This window comes from Lampetra fluviatilis, chromosome 43, assembly GCF_964198595.1.
Source record: "Lampetra fluviatilis chromosome 43, kcLamFluv1.1, whole genome shotgun sequence".
Lineage (NCBI taxonomy): Eukaryota > Metazoa > Chordata > Hyperoartia > Petromyzontiformes > Petromyzontidae > Lampetra > Lampetra fluviatilis.
Genome location: NC_136317.1, coordinates 368,636 through 391,295, shown reverse-complemented (window position 1 = coordinate 391,295; position 22,660 = coordinate 368,636). Strand labels below are relative to the sequence as shown.

The window sequence follows — 22,660 nt, the reverse complement described above, 5'->3', positions numbered from 1 at the left end:
ATTCTTGTACCGTACTCGGCGACCCGAGTTCAATTCCCCACCAACATTGGATGCAAGTAATATCAGAGACAGTTTTGGACCACCACCGTCACAGCACCACACTGACCAGCGTGGTGAAGTATGGTCAATAACCCTCAATCCGCGCAGATAACAGGAAAACTCGTCCAGCACTGAACTGACAAATGGGCCGTCCATGTGGGGAAAAAACAAATCTTTGCTGAAACCATTAGCTTTTAAAGTCTGTGAACGGAAAGATGCGACTTCCTACTCACGGCCACGTCGGAAGCGCCGGCGCCATGAAGAGGGCGCCGCTGGTGGAGATGCCGGCCGCATGGCAGCCATCGCTCGCGGCTACCGACCGTCGGCAGCTCTCCCAATTGGCTTCGGAGTGGCTCACAGGCCTGTGCCATGTCGCGGGTCGGCGAGCCGCGACCGCGCATTGGTTGCCACCATCGTTGTTGTTATTATTATGATACCTCGCTGCATGACAAGACATGCATCATTCTGCTACAAATCACAATTTGCTATACCAGAGCCAAACACAGTGTGCATATTGCACATTACGTAATGCAAGCAAGAATTTTTCGAGGTAATGATTTTAACTTCTCCCGAACGTTGACGGCAAATAATTGCAAAGCAACAATCCTTTCTTGGCCTTGTGTCTTGAAGCACACGACACAGATTGGCTCATTACACAGAATTGCGATTGATACAAGACACGTCACAATGTACACAACCCAGTGCCGGTTGATTCAAAATATATGTTCAAATGTTACCGTGTCGTTTATATTGTCGTTTGCATAGTTATGTCCATGTTATTCATTCTAAACGCAACACCGGCACGTCAAGTGCATAAATGGTACATCACCCATTCTTGAAGCTTACAAATCTACGAAGAATCGTTTTTCAAAAATCAACATTAAACAATTACTACTTTCTTCATACACGCTGCAGACCCTGCACCACACGTCAACAAAAAATGACACGAGGTACACATTGCATCGTTCACCCCCATACCAGGCAACGAAAATAAAGGAGACCAAAATGCTTGCGCTCGGATGCCAACGGTGTAAGATAAAAATATATTTTTAAACGCGTTGTTTTCCTAAAGGACACATTTATAGCGAGCGGTGGCTGTGGGCCGTCGCCGGTGTTCGGTTTCAACATAAAGTGCACAAGGAATGCCGGGAAGGTTGGCGCCACACGTAAGATGGGCCCGCATTCTCCTACCCGAGCCTGGACGCCACGCAACTCCCAAACCGGGACAAAAAACTAAAAAACCCTAAAAATCTCAAACGCCCAGCAATGCTGCTTTGTACTGTAGATGGGACCCCCTTTCGTCAATCCACTGCTGGATGAGGGGTTCTCCACACGCCGTGTAGGCTGTCGTGGGGGTTGTTTGACCGTACTGCAGCACCGTTTGGGTCGCTGTGGGTTTGGCGAAGAAGGCTGGGAGCGTAGACGTGGGAGCATGAACACGCGGTACAACAATTGCATTTATTGCACCGTGCCCTGCCTACCATTCCGTTGCGCAGACCCGCTTGCTGCTTATTACAACCTGGTGTGCATCCAAAGCATTCCAAAGTGATTTGATCATAAGCCAATTTTTGTATTACCCAAAATATTTTTCATTTATATACACGTAAAAATTCACCCTAGCTCACCATGATTTTATGAATTGTTACAAATGTGGGTCATGATTTAAATAAAGACTAAATATTTTCTTGTCTCATTGTACCAACTGCTTTCTATCACCTTGTACTAGCCCAGGTCAGCAGCCAAAATGACAAGAGCCGACATTTTTTTAAATTTGGCAAAAACCTTGATATTTCAAGAACCGCAATGCACTGTGGTGAATACGAGACAGTGGGTCCTTAACAAAGAACGTCACGGAGCAGTCCTTAAAAAGAGCCGCACGCGGCCACGGAGCCCCAGGTTGCCGACCCCTGCGTTAGCCTGACAATGACATTTGCTCACGGGTTTCACGAATTGTAAATAAATCGTTCCTTACGTGTGCGATGCGACGCATGCGCATGCATCTGCGAGTGTGGCAATACATTTCCATCGAAGAATTTGACGATACGTGCGAAAGCATTTCACCTAAACTGCCGATCACAGGACAGACAAAGCACGCCGCTCTGTGCAAAACACTCCCCAGGCGTAGAAACTCCCGGGACAGCCGGGCGCTCTCTGCCCGACATCGTTGCCTCCCATGCACCTTTCAAAGCGCCTGATGGCCCCTTTGTTTAGAGCCAACTCAAGCTACGGGGTTGACTTCATGGGAAAGACGTAACACAATACGTTACGCTACCCTATTAGGTATTTGCAAATACATTTTGCGGTTTAAGATGAGAAGACGCACACGTACGCGAGTAATAAAGCACCTCCTGGCAGCCTGCAAGAGCCCTCAACTCTGAAGGAGGCGCACTGCCTGAAACCTCCGATGAGTGTACAGTACATGGTTTGTGTATGTTAAAAGAAGATGGGGGTGGTACAGTGAGCCAATGTTTATTGCACTGCACCGAGAACCTGGCCATCTGAGTTTGATTACAAGCCATGACAAACATCAATTGCGAGTTTGAGATCCGAACCGGTCCTGTGCATCTGTCATCAACTGCACTGAGCAGACTGGTGGAGTATGGTCAAACTAGTAAACTATATAGAGACTCAACCCTAAAAACAAACGGCTGTCTCTTATCGGCAATCACCGAGGATGTGTGCCTAGGGCTGTCCAAAGCTTCACTCATGAGAAACAAAAGTGACTTTAAAGTTACAGTCATTATGGCACTCCTGATTTCACTCCCATACATTTAAATGCAGTAATGCAGTGATGTCAATAAATAATTATTATTTAACAAATGACTGCAATTAAGTAAATATTTTTTTATAATTTAACTTAAACCATGTGTCCAACAGATCAAGACAAACGGATGAGGTCAACATCACCCACGGCTATTACTGCCACTGCTGGATTAAGACATCCCCATGCCATCACCATCTCTTACGGTCTCCAACACAACAATCCCTCTCGATGTCGCACACAATCCGATTCCATCGCTCCCACCATCTCTGCGGTGGATGTCGAGGACCACCGGCAATAATCCATTCTAGTATCCCACCTAAGTAATTGTTGACACAATGTCCGACTGTTTGTCTTCCCGTCTCCGTTTAATTCCCCTATACACATGTACAGCCAATGTACAGCCCCGTTTTGCCAATAGGTTGATGGAATTATCTGACCGTATCATACCACACCAGTTAGTGTGGAATGAAGGTGAGGGAGCCTTGAAGTACATTACAACAATGATTTTGCTACACTGCCCTGTTGTCCATCATCTGTTGCCCACAATTTCGCTTTAGTGACTTTAAATACACAACCATCAAAAACCATAAATAATACTACCACCACCCCAGCCTGCCAGGTGGCTCGGCAGTAGAGAGAGCGGCTCGCAAATCATAAGGGTGCAAGTTCAAATCCTGGTTAGGGGTTGACTCAACACATCATCCCTCCAGGGTCAATACAATGAGTACCACTGTGTAGAAGTCAACAGTGATGGATGGATGGACTCACCCCCGCCATAGGAATGTGGCATTTCCTCCACTGGCTCAGGGCTGTAAACAGGCAATGAGCACCGCAATAATATTCATTTGAGCAGGAAATCACTTTGACGTTGACGTTTGACCACCACCACCAACAACAATAAATGCATGTCACTTTGTATCCGGTGTCGTAATGTTTACAGCACCCGCCAATACCCCGTGTCTCCATTGACCTGGACTTGGAAATCATCAGCCCTTGCACCCAGCAAGGGCCTCTTAGCACACAGGCAAGTCAGTTGAACCAGCATGAAATGATATGGGCACACTAAGCCGCCCTATCATGGGAATGAAATGCAGCTGGGTGTGGTGGTGACCACCGACCGCCACGCAAGACCCAGAAGTACACTTTTTTTAATGGTCTCGAATTTCCCCCCCCCCCCCCATTTTATTCAAAGTGTTATCAGGGTCATGCTACGACACAAAGCATCCAAGGATAGCTTATTGTTTCACGTCTGATGGGTATGAAATTGATTAAGATTTCTTAAATATTGTAATGTCAAACCTGTACGAATACAAGGTAGACTTAAAAAAAACCGGAATTACCAATGTCTTGAAAAAAAATTGTCTGCATTTTAGTCAAATTGTGGTAGTTGATGAAGTTTCCATGCACAATTTGGGCACATGACAATACTATGTTATAGAATGACCTGCAGAAGGAGACTTCATAGAACCGCTGCCAAAATCAGTTCAAGTGGCCTTGTGGTGCATCAAACCGTGTCATACTGCAGACAAATGTTCACCACATGGCACTCAAACTAATATTATTTTCATCCTCGCACAGCTGGAATTTCACCAAATTAAGACAAAAGTCAAAATGAATGTTTTTGTACAACCATTAGTCAATGGGCTGTGACGGTAAACTCACTCCACTAAAGAACCGAGTGTCATTGTAGGTGGCTCAGCGGTTTCAAACCCAGATTGTCAGTGCTGCCGATTTATTGCTCCGATGCATAAGCCACCTGGTCACCACCACACCCCGAGGCTCTTTAAACACAGACCACAATGGTACATTACACCAAGAGCCTTTATCCAAACAGCCCTGTGGCAAACAACAATGCAGGTGATTCAAACCATGAGCATTCCTGTATAAACGATGTCTCTCCTCTGATTAGCCCCAGGTCTACCATGCAAAAAGATCATTTATCTCAACCTGTTTATATATACTGTAGGGCAAAGGAGAAAAAGCGGTGCGTGGTAGACGCCTATGCAGAAACTTGTCCACTGTTGTACTATATTTCTGTGCACCCCACATTCAACAACCAGCACTGACCAGCATGGTAAAGCGTGGTCATACACTCCTCGTGACCTGCAGGCTGCGGGGAAGCCCTCATCCAAAAGTGGAGCTGTACGTGTAGGTGATCGGAAGGAAATCGGAAAAAAATTATTATTGGTATGTCTTCAGGTCTAAAGACATACCGAGGCTCCCACAAAGCCACGCGGGAGGGCATGTGGCACAGTTTGGCGTCAGCTATCGTAGAGTGCGGTCGTGTCGCTACAGTTCTCTGCGGCGAGTTACAATGTCTCTAAAACCAACGGCACTACGCCTCTCTAAGTGAAAATAACGCCGAGCCGCGTGAGCATTCCGAGAATCGGCGGTGAAAGGGACCACCACCCTGGAACTTGCAGACGTCTCGAAATGGGAAAGGGTTAACAAACACGGCTTGCATTCACCACCACATGTGAAGGCAACGTATATTGAACTGAAGCACTTTTGGAGACGCATTTTAAAAACCGTGAGACGAAAGAAAAAGGTCAGCTCTTAAAGCACGGACAATTATCCGGCAGCATGTGGTTTTGGAGCCAGTGTAATCCGACAAAACCAGTTTTGGGAAGAGGGAAAAAATTTAATAATGAACTCCACCATGTCCAGACAATGTGCACGTGTTGTGTGCAGGCGCCTCGCATTAAACGCAGCAACAAGCAAACCCAGAACATCACTGGAAAACTTGACAGCCCATGACTCAAAGCCTCTTCATGATAACAAGGTAATGTTCACAATCTGCAAACGTTCTACGAGAGCTCCTCTCACGGAGTGTATCTGCGCAATCTGTTGGGCGGTTTTTAATCTTTGCCAAAACCATAGACTCCGAATCTTCCTTATTGCCAGCATGGCGATTAAACTTTTTCTGAACGTGTAACTCGACCCCATTAACCTTTACGTGCCAAATTTGGCAAGGAGGTAATTTTTTATTTATTTCGTGGATTCTCTTCTGATCTCCCGATGAATGGAGGTTTGGTGGTGAGCGGCACTCTACGTGTTGCCGTTCACACGATAGCAATAACAAATTTTGGCTTGGCGTGGCCCGAGAGGGTGAAAAACCAAGAAAATAAAACTGTGGTGGGAAAAATAAAATCTATATATATAAAATCGCAAATCTGTCTGTCTATCTGTCCGTCTGTCTGTGTGTCGCCGGACCATACGCAGTTTCATTGGACGACCGGCGCGGACCACGGCGGTTGCCCCTGGCAACGGGTAGCGACGCATTCGCTGCGGGGTGGACGCCATTTTTAATTCCCGTTAAAAATATGCGCACGCATTAACACGCGACTCTGAGGTAAATTCATCAAAGTTTCACGTCCTCTTCACTCCCCCCCACCCCAATGTGTGCAATTACTATTATAGGGTCGGTAGATAATAAAATTATAGCGATTAGACAGTATTATTGTAGCGCGGGGGGGGGGGGTAACGGCCCCAGTACCCAGCCTCAGCCGGGTGGGCAATCTAGGCGAGGCCGGAGGCTCTGCACGGTACTAGGCCTCGACACCCCACCCGTGTCAAGCGACGACTTTGTGGTATAAACTCGATATACCCAGCGTTGCCCGGGGGGAAAATACATTTAAAATCTTCTGAAAACTTTCAAACATTACATAACAATGAAATCTGTGTATATATGTAAGGTTATTAAGAAATATATTTTTCACCCGGGCAACGCCGGGTACTTCTGCTAGTCAAGGTATGAAATACCATAATAATGTGATATTGGATTGAGTAGCGGGGATGTGCGCTTACATTGAAAGACAATGCTACAGCATTAACCTGGCGCAATAACATATTCGTATATGCAATAATCACGGAGCATTTAATTACAATTATTTTAGACCGCTCTCAGGAGCTGCCTCGCAAAAAAGACAAGTCAGGTTTTCCAAACCCCACACGAACGACCTTTGCAAAACATTTCACGCCTCCAAGTGACATCGGCGAGAACGCCGAACGTGTTGTTTTCCGAATTATTGTCAGTTCCCGAGCTCCCATCTTTCGCCTTATCGACAAGATCGTCGTGCGTCAGAGAGGTTAATATGAAGCCCTATATTAAAACCAGAGTTTTCTCTCTCCCGCTCTGGGGACGTGTGGCCAAGCCAGCACGGTGTTCCAAGCGCTCATCGTCAAGCCTGCGACAAAGCTAAAATGAAGAATCCTTATAATGGAATAAATTGCTTTTCATCAAGAGCCACACAGCGTGAAAATGTGATCTCACGATCTTTAATTTTCGGCGCTCCCAAGGCTGGCTCGCCCATCTGGAATTATTGCTTCCACGTACAGCAGTTGCGACTGAATGCCCACAATGCAACTATCAAGGCGCCCGATAAAGGTTCATAGAAATCCGAGCGTTTACTGCGCAATCATTCACATTTACCTGCGTCTAAAAAGAGCAACCATGCAATACACTTACTGGCTCGCTTGATGAAGAAAATATATTGGAGGTGGTTGCATAAGGGCTGAAATTTACAGCATTCCGGTCGAACTTTGGTTCGGCACCGGCCGGTAACGGAGTGGTTTGAATAGCAGCTCTCAAACGTTTATGGACCTGGTTTATGACAAAACTATCTGCACTGTATCACCCCCCCCCCCCCCAATGCTGTGACACCACACCAGCACAGGAATGCAGTTTAAAAGCGTAAATTTTTACACCCTTAGTATCCACGACGATTAACGCTTACTTGAGAACTCACGCAAAATCCCGGTGTTGTAATACACCTTAAAATCGCGTGCGCTTGCCTATAGGTTGGAAGCACTGGCTCAATATCTATCTAAGCATTTAGGTACAGAAATCCCGCGGCCATCATCCATGCAGTCAAAACCTTCCCTTTCCCCCTATGCCTATGACCAACCGTCTGCTTTGTCTACGAATTAAATACGCCCACCGTATCTCTCCAGCGTCTTGAGATGCGGTCGCAATGAGGCGCCACGGACATTCTAACCGTCATCGTATTGTAGACGGTGAAAGAGGCGAACGTGTCATTGCTCCCACTGGCCAACAAAATCCACCAGCAAATAGAACCAAACTTGTCAACAAAAACGAATGAAGGTACTTTTTAAACACGCAAGCAGAGTTTACCGGTTCCAAAAAAAATCCCATACTTCTACATTTCATCAGGGTAAACGACCGCCCCCCCTCCCACTGCCGATTTAAAAACATGGGGGGACACAGGAGGGCGACATTTCAGGGGGCTGACGTCAGACAAAAATGGAGAGGGATGGGAGGTGAGATTTCACCGCTGCGAGATCGCCTCCATCGCTGGTGGCACGTGTGCTGCTGCTGCGCGAAAGCCTGCGCGACCGTGGCTTAATGACAAGCTTTTATATTTATGCGATCTAACTAAAAAAAACATTTATTATTATGGAACGTGGGTGCAGTCCCGCACGAGTCCACCAGGGATGCACTGTACGGCAAGCGCTCAGGACTCTGCGAGAGAGAAATGCCACCGGCCCCGTGTCCCACCCAAGGCGCCGGCCAGAAACACGCAGAGGCGGGGGCTGCAACGTCGTCATATGAACGCTTCTCCTCTCTGGCCCTATCAGCGACCGTATCGCACCTCCGATTAGCATGGTTGGCTACGTGCGGCGCGAAAAGAAGTTCAACGCACGTACGTATCGGCGGATGCATCGCGGTGGGCCATTCGGATGAATGGACTCGAGTGCCTATCTCTCGCGCTGCGGTGTGCTGCCAACTATGGGAGATGCAGAAATTATGAGGTTTGGAAATGAAAGGGAAGGTGTGGAGTGATGGAATGAATAAATAAAGCGAGACACTTGATACACGGTAACAAAGACGAACAGACATTGGTCAACTACGGTAACATTGTAGGATTTTGGGCAGTGTTTTTAAAGTTGCATGTACGTACGAATGTTGAACTTCTTTCGCACCGTATGTAGCCAACCGTGCTAATCGGAGGTGCGAAACACATGTACAATTAAACACCAAGATCTGAGAAAAAAAACAGCACATTCATTATCACTATCGCCAATCATGATCTTGCGAATAAATCCACCTATAGCTCCTGCCGAACATTAGCAAAGTCTATCGCTGCCCCTCCACGGTGGACGGCCCTTTCATGCACAATCCCTCCGTTCGCTGCCACCCTCATTAATCTCTACCATTAAGTGCCTGGCGATTACTCAGCCACGGGGGTTGGCATCTGAACTCTCTACCAATGTGGCACAAGTCCCGCAGTATGTATGGGGAACCTCTGCCCACTGCAGCAATCATAAAAGCCAATATTGCTGTTAACATGTTATGATATTATGTGTCATCATCACTGGCACGACTGCCAATTTACTTGGTCCCTGATCACCACTGCTGCAATTAATATTCTTAGCAAGTGTTAAAAATACCCCTCTTTGACAGTAACAGCAATAACAGCTTTTTATATTAATTAAGCTGCACCTGTTAATCCTTTACAGAGGCACCACTAACAAACTACTGGATAGACCTACGCCAATTATACACACGTGTACTTTGTAATATTCCATTCTCTGTAATTTGGAAAAACGAAATAGATTACAGTTAAAGCTGACTCCATACATCCTCTGCATGTCTCTGGAGACCAAGATGCGTTGACACATGGAGCCTAAGACCAGGGATAAAATTAAACGCTCGTGCCCTGCCACCAAGTGAGATGAGGGGAGAGAGGCCGAGAGAAACGTACTCGAGCCTTGACGACTCGCGCATTCGTGTTGTTGTTTTACGGCATGCGAGTGCTGGCAGCCTACAGAATGCAACCATCGTCATCACCGTGGCCTCGTACACACAGGGCGTTGACAACAAACACCTTTAGTAAAACACCTGGGTAGGTTGAGCAAATAAAGACGAAAACGTGGTCACTTTGGGTGATGGTGGAGAAGAGAAAGGACCAACTTTATTTCGAGATCAGCACATCTTATGTATTAAATCCGTCATTGGCATATGCTCCCTACCTACACCAACACGCACTTACCAGCGTGGTCAAGCTCGGTGAAGTGACGCCACCATGAGCCGCACGGCATGGGGGGGGGCATCACCCATCAGTAGATGAAGACAAATGGGCTGTATCCGTGCGCACACACATCTCTGACGGGGTAACTGTGACCTTGAAATCCGAGTGTCAGGCGTACAATGAGGGCTCAAGCTAAACTCCACAATTTGTGGCGCAATGGACCGTCGACAGTTGTCCAGACGCCCATGTCCGGTGTGTCAAATGAGTCACATGGGGCGACCGATTTCTGTCTCGCTCTCACCTCTTTCAGGCCAAGCCATTGTTATCACCCAACACCGCAGGCTTTGCCAATCCGGCTCCATTTGCTCCAACGTACGCAAACGTTTCAAATTAAATCTACCTCGACAACACGCTTGTTTTGTGTGTCGCCCGAGACAATCCTGGTCCAAACCTCGCCAATCATGATGCCATTAGCATCGCGGCAATAATTCTACACTCCGGCTTGTGTCCACAAAATTACACCGGGGGTCAAAAAATGTCATAATATATCTCGCTTGCAATACCACACCCTGGTGAATCACAGGAAACTCAAAAATGTAACCTCAGCAGAACAGGCCCCAATTCAACTGCAACCAAATGGAACGAGAACTGCAATATCAGCTTGCCGCGGTACGGGTGAACGAGCTGCGCCAGTTGCGAAAAATCCGACGCTTTGACACAGCTCCGGCACCGAGCGTACGACGACCAATGAGTTACGACAACGGCGCTCCCAACACGAGTTGCCTAGTGGAGAAAGCAGTGCCAAGCAATTGTCGAATCAAGTGGATGGATTCCAAAAGTACAAACTTGCACAAGATTGATCGGTGAACAGAAAACACCACGGCTCACAAAAGCACCTCGGCTCGAGAGAGGGTAACTCTTGAGGGTATTTGGTATATTCTCCCACGTTGATCACACGTGTTGGAAGAGGTTGGAGTACTCACACTTTACACCACCAATAATAAACAGTGCATTGTGTCTAAATGGAATCGCATCTCAGGATGCTTTGCACGAATGAAAAACGACATTCGGTTAAAACGATGCTGCACATTGGGAAGGACGTATGGTTAACCCGTGTAAGTCGGCTTAGCGGTCAAGTCACTTTTAAAAGGTCGGTCACGACGCAAACACGGCTATCGCCGAGTGTGCCCGCGCTCCGCACGCCGAGAGGGTGCACGGCAAAGCGACGGTGCGTCTTGTTTACTGGAGGTACCCCTGGTTGGTGCTCGCGAGAAGAATGGAGGGGTAGCAGACAGGAAGGGAGGTGACCCCCTTCCCATTCCTGCACCACGTTCGGGAAACCGAAGAGTGCGGCGCGCAACGAAAACACGGCCCGCCGACACTCATCCCCCGCCCGCGGTGCGCAGCAGCAGCAGCCGTCGCCGTTTGCTCCGGTAGGTGGGCCGTGAGGTTAACAAGGTCGCCCTGGGTCAAAGAGACAATGTTTCACGCGTCTCAATGGGTTTATTTCAACTCAATGGGATTTCTTTCATTTCATAAATACCATGAAAAATTGTGCATATGGATGGACACCGGAACGCTTTCCCACGTGTTTGTCCTCGTAAGTAGATAACTGGCTATAAACCTACCGAGTCGCGTGAGATTATATGACGTATCGAATTACGTGTGAATACGCCATGTTGGCCAATAGGCTTATATCTACTCAGTGCTGGCTTTTATAGACACGTTTTGGCCAAAACATTGAATTAATTTGACGACTTGTTCATGGCAAGTCCCTAATAGCAACGTGATGTTATGCTAGAAACGTCGGTTTGCTCATTTTTACAAGGGTTATCGTGACTCCATCCGTCTGACCCAATGTCGACCAGAACGCTTTCAACCTTAAGTTGGACAACAATAAAAAAGGAACAAAATGCACTGTACTGCACAGTACACGGTGCACAGGTGCTCAGAGAATAATCCACCACCCCCCTTTTGAAAACAATCGCCCGAAGCCAACAGTGCCCCAGCAGCCACAGGTGTTGAATTAACTCTGACCACATCGACCGCCAGCTGCAGACGTGGGGCAGCATACCGCACCTGCAGCTGTCAACGCGAACGTTTTTTTTATGGCGGTGTCGAACTCCGGCACGTTGCGGCAACACCAGCAGGGCCAGCCCTGTGCCCGCTAATCGCAGGCCTGATCCAAACGTTCGCGCAGCCTGGGCATGAACAGCTCAGACGGGGCCACATTTCTGGCCTTCGGTGTACGTTCAACATAAGGCCGACTCGAGGCACGCTTTGATAGAAACAACGTTTTTAAATAGATTACTCTTTTGGACATTTTCTACGTCAATAGAACCGTGTCGAGACTCACCGCTAATTGGACTGCGTAGATGGGAATGGGCCATCCACTCGTCGCAACTTGTCCAATTGGTTTATAATGAGCAATGATTTCGACAGAAATGAAGCGAGCGCGTAACGCCAGTCAAGCGTGCTTAAACCATCTGTAGGTGACATTGACGCAAGTTAACACAATTCATAAAAAAAGTATACCAGAATACTATTGCGGTGCTCTAAATACACACGTGTGACTTATACGGTTTTAATGAGTGCACATTAAAATCAGGTCGTCCTGTATAATGCTACACTAATTACATTCAATTAGGCGTCTAGATTGTACTAAGCAATTTTTTTGAGTCTGCATGAACCTTTTATAACAGCTGGCAAAGACGACGATATAAAAACTCATGGGAGGAAACGGCCAGGACAGGTAATATTTTATCTAGAAAGCACTTCATTTCTGCAGGAGAGGCGTAATATCAAACACAGCGGGTTTGATCGTGCGGCATTTCTTGGGTCGTGCTGTTAAAATAGTTTTTTGGCATTTGTACGTTCGTGCGTGCCATTCGGCGCATTCTTTACAAACGTTTCACTGGAAAAACATTAGCGATTCCTGTTTTTCGTAAGCCGGTAATTGATTGTGAATACGGTTACTAGTTCACCGGTTATTTTGTTTAACAACTCCATTCCGGAGGAGGTATTCTAACCCGATGCGTACGTTTAAATTGGCAATATACTGCCGCGCAAAATAGCCTGCCCTTGGTATCGTTAACACTCCCGCCGCATGCTTCGTGGAGAAGATGCTCCGCAAAATATTTTGGCCGCAGAGACGGAGGAGCCAGGGGGTGGACGAATGGCCAGAGTGGTCACGGTGCTCGCCAGAGCTCAGTTTCAATTCTCAGTGCCACCCAATAAATCGGTTTGTTGTCCAAGGATTTACTGCGGCACGCCCCTGTTAGCTGAACATCACATTTTAAATAGCCACTTAAGCAAATCTCAAGACTGTCACGGCCTAAATATATGTTGAAGTTGTTAATAACTAAATTAATAACCTTTTTCAAAATATTAGATGTTAAGCCCTTTGTCACTGCACTGCTGAAAGAAGGGCTCCACACAACACGTCGGTCAGGTTTTGTAAAGATTTATATAAAAGACTTAACTATGCTGGTCAGTGCAGGACGTTGGCAGTGGGGCAAGACTGATCGAGATATCACGAACCATTGATGTTTGCCGTGGTGTCCAGGTCCCCCTTGCAAAATGTACTAAGACTGTATGTGCTTCACTTTGGTATAAAAGAGCAATGCAATTGCATAAAGGTGACGTGTTTCTCAACCCATTTGTCACTCGGCAAAAGCCCATTAGACAAATTGTTGACGATCCTGAACGTTGGTCCTCTCCCTCTGCTACGGCTGTGTTAATTTTGTTCCATTTCACGTTTTACCAGGTAATGTAATTGGTTGGCAAACAAACTTGGCCACACTGCAATATAAATCATTGAGCTCATAAATCTCAAAACGTCCTATCTCAACATTGGACCTTGACATCCACCACATACCGCTGCATTATTAATGAACAAAGTAAGCAATGATGGTAGTTTACAAAGTGCATGTAAACACGCTTCCTGTTGAATAACATCTTTGTGATGCATTACTACTGCTGCACCGCTATGTTCTTTCCCCCCCCCTCTGAAAGTAAAGAGCACTGGTCCGAGTCGTGACACTGCGCTAACATTGCAGCTAACATTGCGGCGTTCGTTTCTCAACCCACCTCAGGCTATTTTAATTAAGCTTCTGGAACCAATTAAAGAACAGGCTGAAAGTGAAACTTGGCAGACGTCTTAAAAAAAAGAGGAAAGCCCATAAATGCGTGCTTACAATCCACAAGAGCGATTGCGACGCAACAGTGGGCCAGACTACAAGCGGCGCCCTCTTCTAACAAGCAAAAAAACGTGTCATGTGCTGTCGGCGGGCGAACGCGCCTATCTGGCCATGTGCAGTTGGAATGAAATTGCCTGCGCTTGGCACGAGGCGGATAATCATTCTGTAACCCAAAGCTATGAGGTAGGGGAGTGTTAACGATTCACCCCTGTGGAGATTTGATGAACTGCTGCAGTTCAGGTTTGTGATTCGAGCAAATAACCAATTCTATGTTCGAGTCCAAGGACCAGAGTGGAATAAATTGTTACCACCTAATTTTAATCAAACCGATTTATTGACATGGCTAACAATAGTGAATTACAGTATTTGATAATCTGCTCAAAACCTGCCCTAATACACATTTATTGTCTTAGTTTATGAATGAGCTTCTATTTTTCCTCCCCGTGGACGATGACATTTTTTGGTAAAGTATAGGGCCTTGTGTACCAAGTAGAAAGGTGCTTTAGAAAAGTAATTTATGTTTCAATGGTTCACATAATTCACTGGTATTGGTCACGCAAAGAAGTTGGAACCACTAAAGTTATGCCACTCCAAGTTGGTACAGACAAGTGAACCATCTGGTCTGATGTCATGGACTTTTTTAACAATGTTGATTGTCACACGGCATTTGATGCAGTGAGATTTTAAAAATATGTTAATATTAATCCGACAAAAAATTTCTAAGACCATTTGTCAAGCCACTGCTGGATGAGGACTCTCCACGCACCATGTGGGTGGTAGGGGCTATTTCACCATGCAGGTCAGTGCGGGTTGGTGAATGTATAGAGCATAGATGTGGAAATAAAAAAGTGCAGCAACGGCCACACATTTTGCTGAACTGCATTCTACTGCCCACCATGAGCCCCCCACAGCCTCTAACCTGTTCACCTTGGGTCCCCTCTATCCAATCGTTATCCAGACTCAATCACTGCGAAGCTTTAACGCAATCGGCCGCTTTCCGGGCGATTTGGCCCTTGCACCCATACGGACGCCCTGCATCGAAACAAATCGGCCTGCGCAAAATAACCTGTTGCTCGATGCCGACGGCTGGGCGTGGTGGCAGAGAGAACTCGGGGCCCATCGTCACACGCCGAGCCAAAATAAACTCGAGCGGATCTGACACACGCTGCCCTCAAGCCCCGCGGCCTCCGGTTCCTCCAGCGATGGCAGGAAACACCAACATCCCCTTTGCCATGTTCAAATCGTTGTTATGCTGCAACCGTTTTTCCTACTCAATGACTCAAATCCCCCCCAGGTTTGTGCCATTCATCGAGATTTTGAATTCCGGTTTGGAATCCACGTTATCCGTTTCATGAATAAAGACACCCATCTCAATGCCATTACGTCATGTGTTACGTACTCACTCAACACTCCACCTCCCACGTAAAGTGTACATGCTGCTTTTTAAAACGTCGATATTTAGAGGCCATCTAAAAACTGCATACAAACTGAAGAGTACTTTGTGTGCACATTAAATACATTGTGCAAGTGTTTATATGTTAATCCTAGAGTAGCAGTTCATAACATTTATGGACCCACGGACCACCATCAACTCTCAAACATTTTTCACGCACCACCATGCAGCAAAAACACATGGCGTTTGGTCACAAAAATTACATCTGCAACTGTTCCATGGCCTTGTAGACTGGTGGTATGTTGGACCAGAGGTTGAGAACCACATACCAGAGTATATATGATAATTTATTGTTCCAAAAGAAATGTATGCCTTTTTAACATATGACAACCACTCAGATTACAGATGTGTATTGATGCATCCATCGAAGTGGGTTCTTATGCACAATACAAAGGCATTAATTCTTGCATGTGAGAATAAATGATTGTTTTACGACTTTTGATGGTCGGTGGTCTAGATACATGTCAGAGGGGCAGCCAAATAAGAAAATACAGCCGAGAGGATGTCCATGACAGAGGCAGAGCGATAAACTAAGCGCGTGCACAGGAGACTGAGAATTGGCGATGGTTTGGGGAGCCCTTCATTCAGCGGAGGATAGATCATGGCTGACGATGTTTTTCATGCAAAACCCTGCAGAAGCTATTGATTCTACTTGCACCACAAAGGCAAAAGTAAATAGAAAATCGCAACTGCCGAATCACGACGATTCATCAAATCACAGTGCACGACTGACAGTTTCACACCTCTGCCCTCGCTGCCATTCATCACCGTATCTGCAATGAACCATCAAATTCACACAGCACACAGAGGTATGCACCACTCACGGCATGCCTATTTTCCTTTCGTGATCAACTGCATTGAACTGGTCCGGTCTGTTGCCGTTCGTCTCAAGTAAGATGCAACGCTACGCCACCCGGAGATAAAGGGGGCCCTGTCAGCTGTCGCTAACAAAGGGCGTTAAGGGGTACACCTTGTTTCCACTAAGCCAGTCGATCCACTCGCCACACACGCGTCTGTGGTTCTTACCCAATACAGCTTGTCAGCCAATACAGGGGGAGAGGCTTATGTTTTTACAGAATACTCAAGAGGCAAATCAAAGGGTCTCCCGTGTGAATACCAGGGATGGGCGTCGTTCAACTCGAGCAAGTGGTACTAAGCAGGTGGTGGGAATTTCACATCCCTATGGCAGGGGTCAGTATATATACGTGATAATTATATATATTACAAACTTCTCTCTGCACACATCCACGTGGTGCAGCCTCCTATGGTAGTACTAATTTTACAAACCCAGAAGGGATGATGGGCCAAGACAATCTTGGACAGAATGTGAACTTAAGATTTAAGATTTAAAGCCGTGATGCGTTGGTAACTGCTCAAATCAGGCCATCTCGCCTTGTATGCAGGAGGTCGTGGGTTTGATCCAGACCCTGATGCCCGTAAATTTGGCGTTTGAGAAAAGAAGCGAAGGGAGGAAATTCCAAAGTGGGCCCGTGCACGTGAAGAAGCACAACGAGAGAAGTGGTGTGACCTGCAGTCCAGTGGCTGAGCACAACATTGGGCTCGCCAAAGGAATCTAAAGTCATATCCTGGACAAACCTCATTAAAAGAAAAGGCTTCCCACCACCCTGCTTTCAATTGTTAACAATCAATTCTCACAAACGAGTTGGTGAGCGTAATAATCGATGTGAAATCGTACATTGTTTACTCGCCTAAAAAGCACCAGCACATCTGTGTCAGCAAGGAGAGGGTATACGGTACATTTTATGGATAGAAAATACCTTGTACACTTGCCCGTACGTTCCATTCCCCACGACTTCCACCAACTCAAATATCCCGGCAGGTTCCTGGCGAGACGCGGCAACATTGAGCAAGCAAGGGAAGGGAGGGCAGATGGAAAATGCGTTATAAAACTGGTCTCGGGCCCCAATACAAACCACATTTTTATACCAACAGAAGCAATAACAAACGGACTGCAACCAAGTTCAACTTTGAAGCTTCCTTATTAACAACAGTTGTACTTTTATGTGAAAAAATAAACCTTTTGTGGAAGTGACCACGGTTCCCTTAAATGGTCACATGCCTCAACTTTAAAAGAGCGTTCAAAGTTTGTAATTTGTACTTAGGGGGGGGGGGATACTACGCTCTAAACCCCAGCTACCGGCCACACCAGTGACATCTGTGGCATGTCACATGTATGAAGTTGTTTTACCAGGTCATGCCCACTGCGCTATGTAACTCTTTTTTCAGAAGCGACCTGGCTCTCACAAATGATAACTCAACGAGCAGTGGCTTATCATGTGGGGATTTAATGTAGCGAAATAGCACGTCGATCATAAGTGTGGAGGGGAAAAAAATCCACGCGACCACGGGGAGAGAGAGAAGCAGACGCCAAATATACAGGCGTCAGGGTCGGGAGTGAGCCCACGACCTGCTGCATACCAGGCGGGAGAGGCAGGTCACACATCTCGCCATCTGAACAAGTCCCTTGACAGAGTTCCCCTTCACCAACCTCCCACTGCTATCGTACAGAATCCTCCATCCAGCAGTAGATCGAGCAAGAGGGCTGTGCTTTCGCTACGTTCCAGTGACGAGGCGAGTCCAGACATGCACGTGGCCACATGGCGACTTATTACATGAACCTTATGGCGGTACACCGGGGTTCCGTAGCACCCCGGCTCTCGCATGATGTCCGTGATGCAGTCATTCTTAGTCTGTCGATGGTGGGCGATGGACTCGTCTGGACGAGCTGTACTCACGACGCACCACCACCACCACGACGGCGGTGGTGGTGGTGCGTACCGCGAGCGTTCGGGGTTTCGGCGCAATCGACAGCGCGGAGTGGCACCGATGTCGGATTGATTGGTACCCCAGTCGCGGAGTGAAGTTACACCCCTGGGAAAAATTGTGTCCCAGAAATAACACATTTAATTGCCTCGGCAAGTTCGTATTGTTTGGCACCCCGGGGTACCGCCATAAGGGTCACACATATAGCTTCTTGTGCGACCACGTCGCTCTCAATACATCGCTCCACTTTGCTGCCACTATGCAGCAGCTGGTCACTCCTGTTGATCAACAGTCGCTGCCACTCCTAAGATCACACAATCTGCCCCCCCCCCGTCATTAGAGCAACTGGTCGCTTGTTTTTTTTACAAAATCGCTTTCATTACAGAGCAACAAGCGGTCGCCGCCGATGAGCAACCAAGTCGCCCACGGTCGCCTTCGAGTTGCCACTTACAGCTTCACTGGGGGGCCGCTCACAGTCTACGAGTCGCCTCTCTCGCCGTGAGAAGTGGCCACCAAGTGACGCGGCTCAGTCGCTCAGTCGCTCGTCTCACAGCGGGCAACCCACGCCGCCTCAAGGCCTCTTCTTACCCAAGTTAGAAGTTGTTAGAGACCGTGGCCACACTTCACACACCGCACGGTGCCCGAGTACAGAATCAAGTAGGGAAACAACATCACCGCAGCGGCAACACACACACGTGGATAACGAGACTGATGTTGCCAAGTGCTCTCAACAATAACCGACGACGGAGCAAAGAGGACGTCGGTGGAAGTTACCCGCAGAGCCGCCAGGTCAATGTCGTCCAGACTCCTCGCCGGAGAATCGCTCGCCATCCTCGCCGCAGGGCTCGCTCGTGTCGGCGACAACAGTCGCCGCGGTCGCGGCGGAGCGCGGCCGATTTTCCCAACTTTATATTGTGTTTGTGAGCGGAGACGTCGCGCCCATGAGGGGGGATTGTGATCGCAGCGAGCGAGCGAGCGATGGTGGTGGCGGTGGCGGAGCCGGGGGGAGTGAGGCGGCCCTTAGCGACAGCTCCACGCGTCGCAAGGCATCTCGGGAACAATAACACGGCGGCTCCGCCCGATATATATAACGCGCTCGATCAGCACCGCCCCTCCTTTGCATTTCCCACTCGTGATAAGCTGCTTCCGCGCGCTGCCATTGGATGTCGGCTGTCTAGGGGTGGGGCTTGAGCGGATGCTTAAACGTGGTAGGATTTGTAATCGCGTGTGTTAGGGCGGGGCTAGTGACAGGGGAGGGGGGGAGATCAGCTGATCGGTGGGCGGGGACTTGACGGGGGGGGGGGCAGTGTTTATTCACGTGGCCGGGCTGCACTGATTGATGGATGGGGGTGAGGGGGTCTCCGCTGCATTTTTCTTTGGGTCTTTCGGTAAAGTCACGTACCGAAACACCCAAAGAATATGAATTCCTGCAGTCACGAAAGCTTTGAGTCAAGATTTTTTCGTTGCATTCTTAAAGCGTTTAGTCGATTATTTCAGATTCGTGTTCGTTTGTGGCTGCTACACGTTATCGTGTATTGGTCGCCAGACTTTCCCGTTGATTCGTGCCACTGGATAGAGTCTACACACACACACCACTCTGGATTCCAAATATTCACGACCACGATAGTAACGAATATGAAAAGGAATGCTCGTTTATACTCGTGTCAGTACCCATTGCGATTAAAAGCGTTTGTTTTTCAAAGGAGGCGTAGGTCTCTCCAGACGTACACGACTGTAGCCTGAATATTCATACACCACTGTTCATAACATAGATTCACACCGCGGTAGATGACAAACTTATACCCCCAATAGACTCCGGTGGTTAATGCTACTGTATACTATCTTTAGATTCACGCCATTATAAATGTTACATATTCACATCACCGTAGAATTCAGATTCACAGCACTGTTAGATTCTTACAGGCCCCGCAAGGGACGACAGACGATCGATCTGTGGCTTGAATAGTGACGGATCATCCAAACAAACATCGTGAGTGGAGAGAGGTCTCGCAGAGACGGCGCGCCTCCCAGCTGAAGCATCCTCATCTGCGGACGTTTCGATTGGCATGGTACTGAATTCTCATGGTCGGCAAGAGACCTCCTCACGGTTGACTGTCAAAACGTCCGGAGGTTCAAGTAGTACGGTTGGTAGGTGCGTCGTCATCTTAGTGATAGATTCCCTGCCACATAATTGTGTAGATATTACGTCTAAATTACAACCGCCACAATCAATGTGAATGTCCCTCCAGCCCTGCCCGAAGCACAGCAATTCACGGGAATGTACAAGGCTCGTTATACGCCAAATGTTTAATCTGGGACTCTGGGGACTAATGGAAAGTATTGGCCTAAAGTATCGTACTTTGCCACAGTCGCCATTAACATTACCTTTAGCCTGAGGAATGTAACGCTTCCGTAGAAATGAAACACACAGCCTTTCAGAGTTAACACAGCGGCGTTTGTTCATCGTGATGATGGGTGGCGGTGGTGAAATACCCGAATATTTCAGGCCGATTCTACGCAGTTGCTGTTAACATGTTTTGCGTGAGCAAAAACACAACAACAAACGCTAAACGTGGGGGTGGCGACGGCAGGCGGAGGCTCCCATCCAGCAGTGGAGCGATCATTGACGATCGTCGACGATTGTCAAAAAGAGAAAACAAGTTTAGTTCCTAACCAAACAATGACGCGGTTAAATAAACAACATGTAAATACAGTGCGACATACGCTGCTGCGTGTACGTTGTACGCGTATTTGGTTCACATCTTAAGTGTGTCTCATGACACCATGACCTCATTGTTTGTGTTCACGTGCGCACTGCAACAGATGCCGCTGCCTCCACCTGCTGGCACGAGACGGGGTCACCGCAGGAACGCGACGGCTGCTGCTGCTGGGAGCCCTGGCAAGGCAGGCAGTTCCAGTTCCCACATCCCTCCTTCCTGCAAGACGGAAGGAGGGATTTGTACGACCGATGTAAAGACGTCCAAGGTGCCCCGTCTCTGCTTATACTTCACTGACATAGAACGCTGGATGTGCACCGTGATAGCGCACGCAACCGTCAATTGCATGCGCTCTGACCTATCTACTGCTGGATGAAGGCCTCCCCAAAGGTGTTGCACGCCTGCTGCCGTATATTTGGAGTTTGCGTCTCTCTCTCCGTGGTTGCGTGGATTTTTATCGGGGTCTTCTGGGTTTTCCTTACACGTTCACAAACGTGCGCTTACCGAGTATTGTATTTGACCGCTGTAAATGTTCACACACACAAGCCGCTTCGTCGAGCTCTCATTCGTAGCCAGGTCGCTTCTCAAAATGAGCTATAGAGCTCAGTGGGGCCTGACCTGGTAAAATAATCAACTAAGTTTAGCTTTAGTTGCCATCCCTCGTGGCCTTGTGATACAACAATTGACGTGTTTTACAAAGGCTCCAGCCCTTACACGGGAGCCGACCTCATCCCTCCATCTCCGCTGTGGATGTCCTCCGAGGGGTGTTTTCTCCATTGGCTCCCACTCTTGTGTCGTTCGTCTCCATTCGGGTTGCCAAACCCGGTTTTATTTGCATTGCCTATGAACGAGTGGGAAAAAAAGCGGTCAAATAAAAACTCTTTCCAGCTTCCCCCACGTGTAGAAATGTCAAGTACAATGAACACAACATTTTACCTTTTTAACCGAGAAATGGAACTGCTGTGCTGTAATGGTTAGCACGCTAAACTTGCAATCCAGAGGGCGCCAGTTAGACCCAGTCCCCTGGCGCAGCAGTTTAAACAAGGTAACACTTAAATCAACTGGCAGGTTATCCACGCGGTGGGGGTAACACGCGGTGGGGGTAACACGCAGTGGTGGTAACACGCAGTGGGTATGCCCTCGTCTTACATCTTCTGGTCAGTCTAGCGGAGGCTTTTTCCACCACCGGTGGAATGAGCGAGCAATTACAGGGCTGCACCTTTAGCTGAAACACGTACAGTCAATTCTGCTACAACGCCGCGTGTTGTTTTCATAACACGAATTGGATAAAACACGGCGAATGTATTTGGGAAAACTTTTTGATAACGCGGATGCGACTTGGATATTACGCGATCGAGTGGACGGAACTCGGTCGCGCGAGTAGGAATAAGCAGTCGTACGGCTGCCTCTGGCGTAGCGCCACGCACGGCAGCGGGATGCTGCTGGATGCTTCCAGGTGCTACCCACGCGCCTCAGTCTTTGTTCGGCCTGCGTCCACATTTCACGTGTTATCGAGGACTGTTCTTTACCCTATAACACAATATTTCCATAAAGCGGTGTTCTTCAGGAACACAACTACCGTGTTACAGCACAGGCTGGACCACACAGAGACTTCACTAGACTGGAGTAGGTGCCGGCAGGTGCCTGCCACTGGCCAGCAGCACCACGCAGCGTGCGGTTTGTACGTTCACGCGTGCCAATTGGTGCATTCA

General features: G+C 47.9%; 1 protein-coding gene across 5 annotated transcripts in view; it reads right to left on the bottom strand.

Annotated features, from left to right (window-relative positions):
- Positions 1-19,415, bottom strand: part of LOC144946969 (mitogen-activated protein kinase kinase kinase kinase 4-like) — a 105,175-nt gene extending 85,760 nt beyond the window's left edge. For all 5 annotated transcript variants that reach the window (XM_078876037.1, XM_078876038.1, XM_078876040.1 and 2 more), the window contains exons 1-2: positions 19,006-19,415; positions 17,226-17,291 (exon numbers count right to left, since the gene is read on the bottom strand). In XM_078876037.1, coding sequence (XP_078732163.1) covers positions 17,226-17,291; positions 19,006-19,062 — 123 coding nt within the window. In that variant the 5' untranslated portion in view covers positions 19,063-19,415. The remainder of the gene's footprint in view (positions 1-17,225; positions 17,292-19,005) is intronic.
- Positions 19,416-22,660: the final 3,245 nt, after the last annotated feature.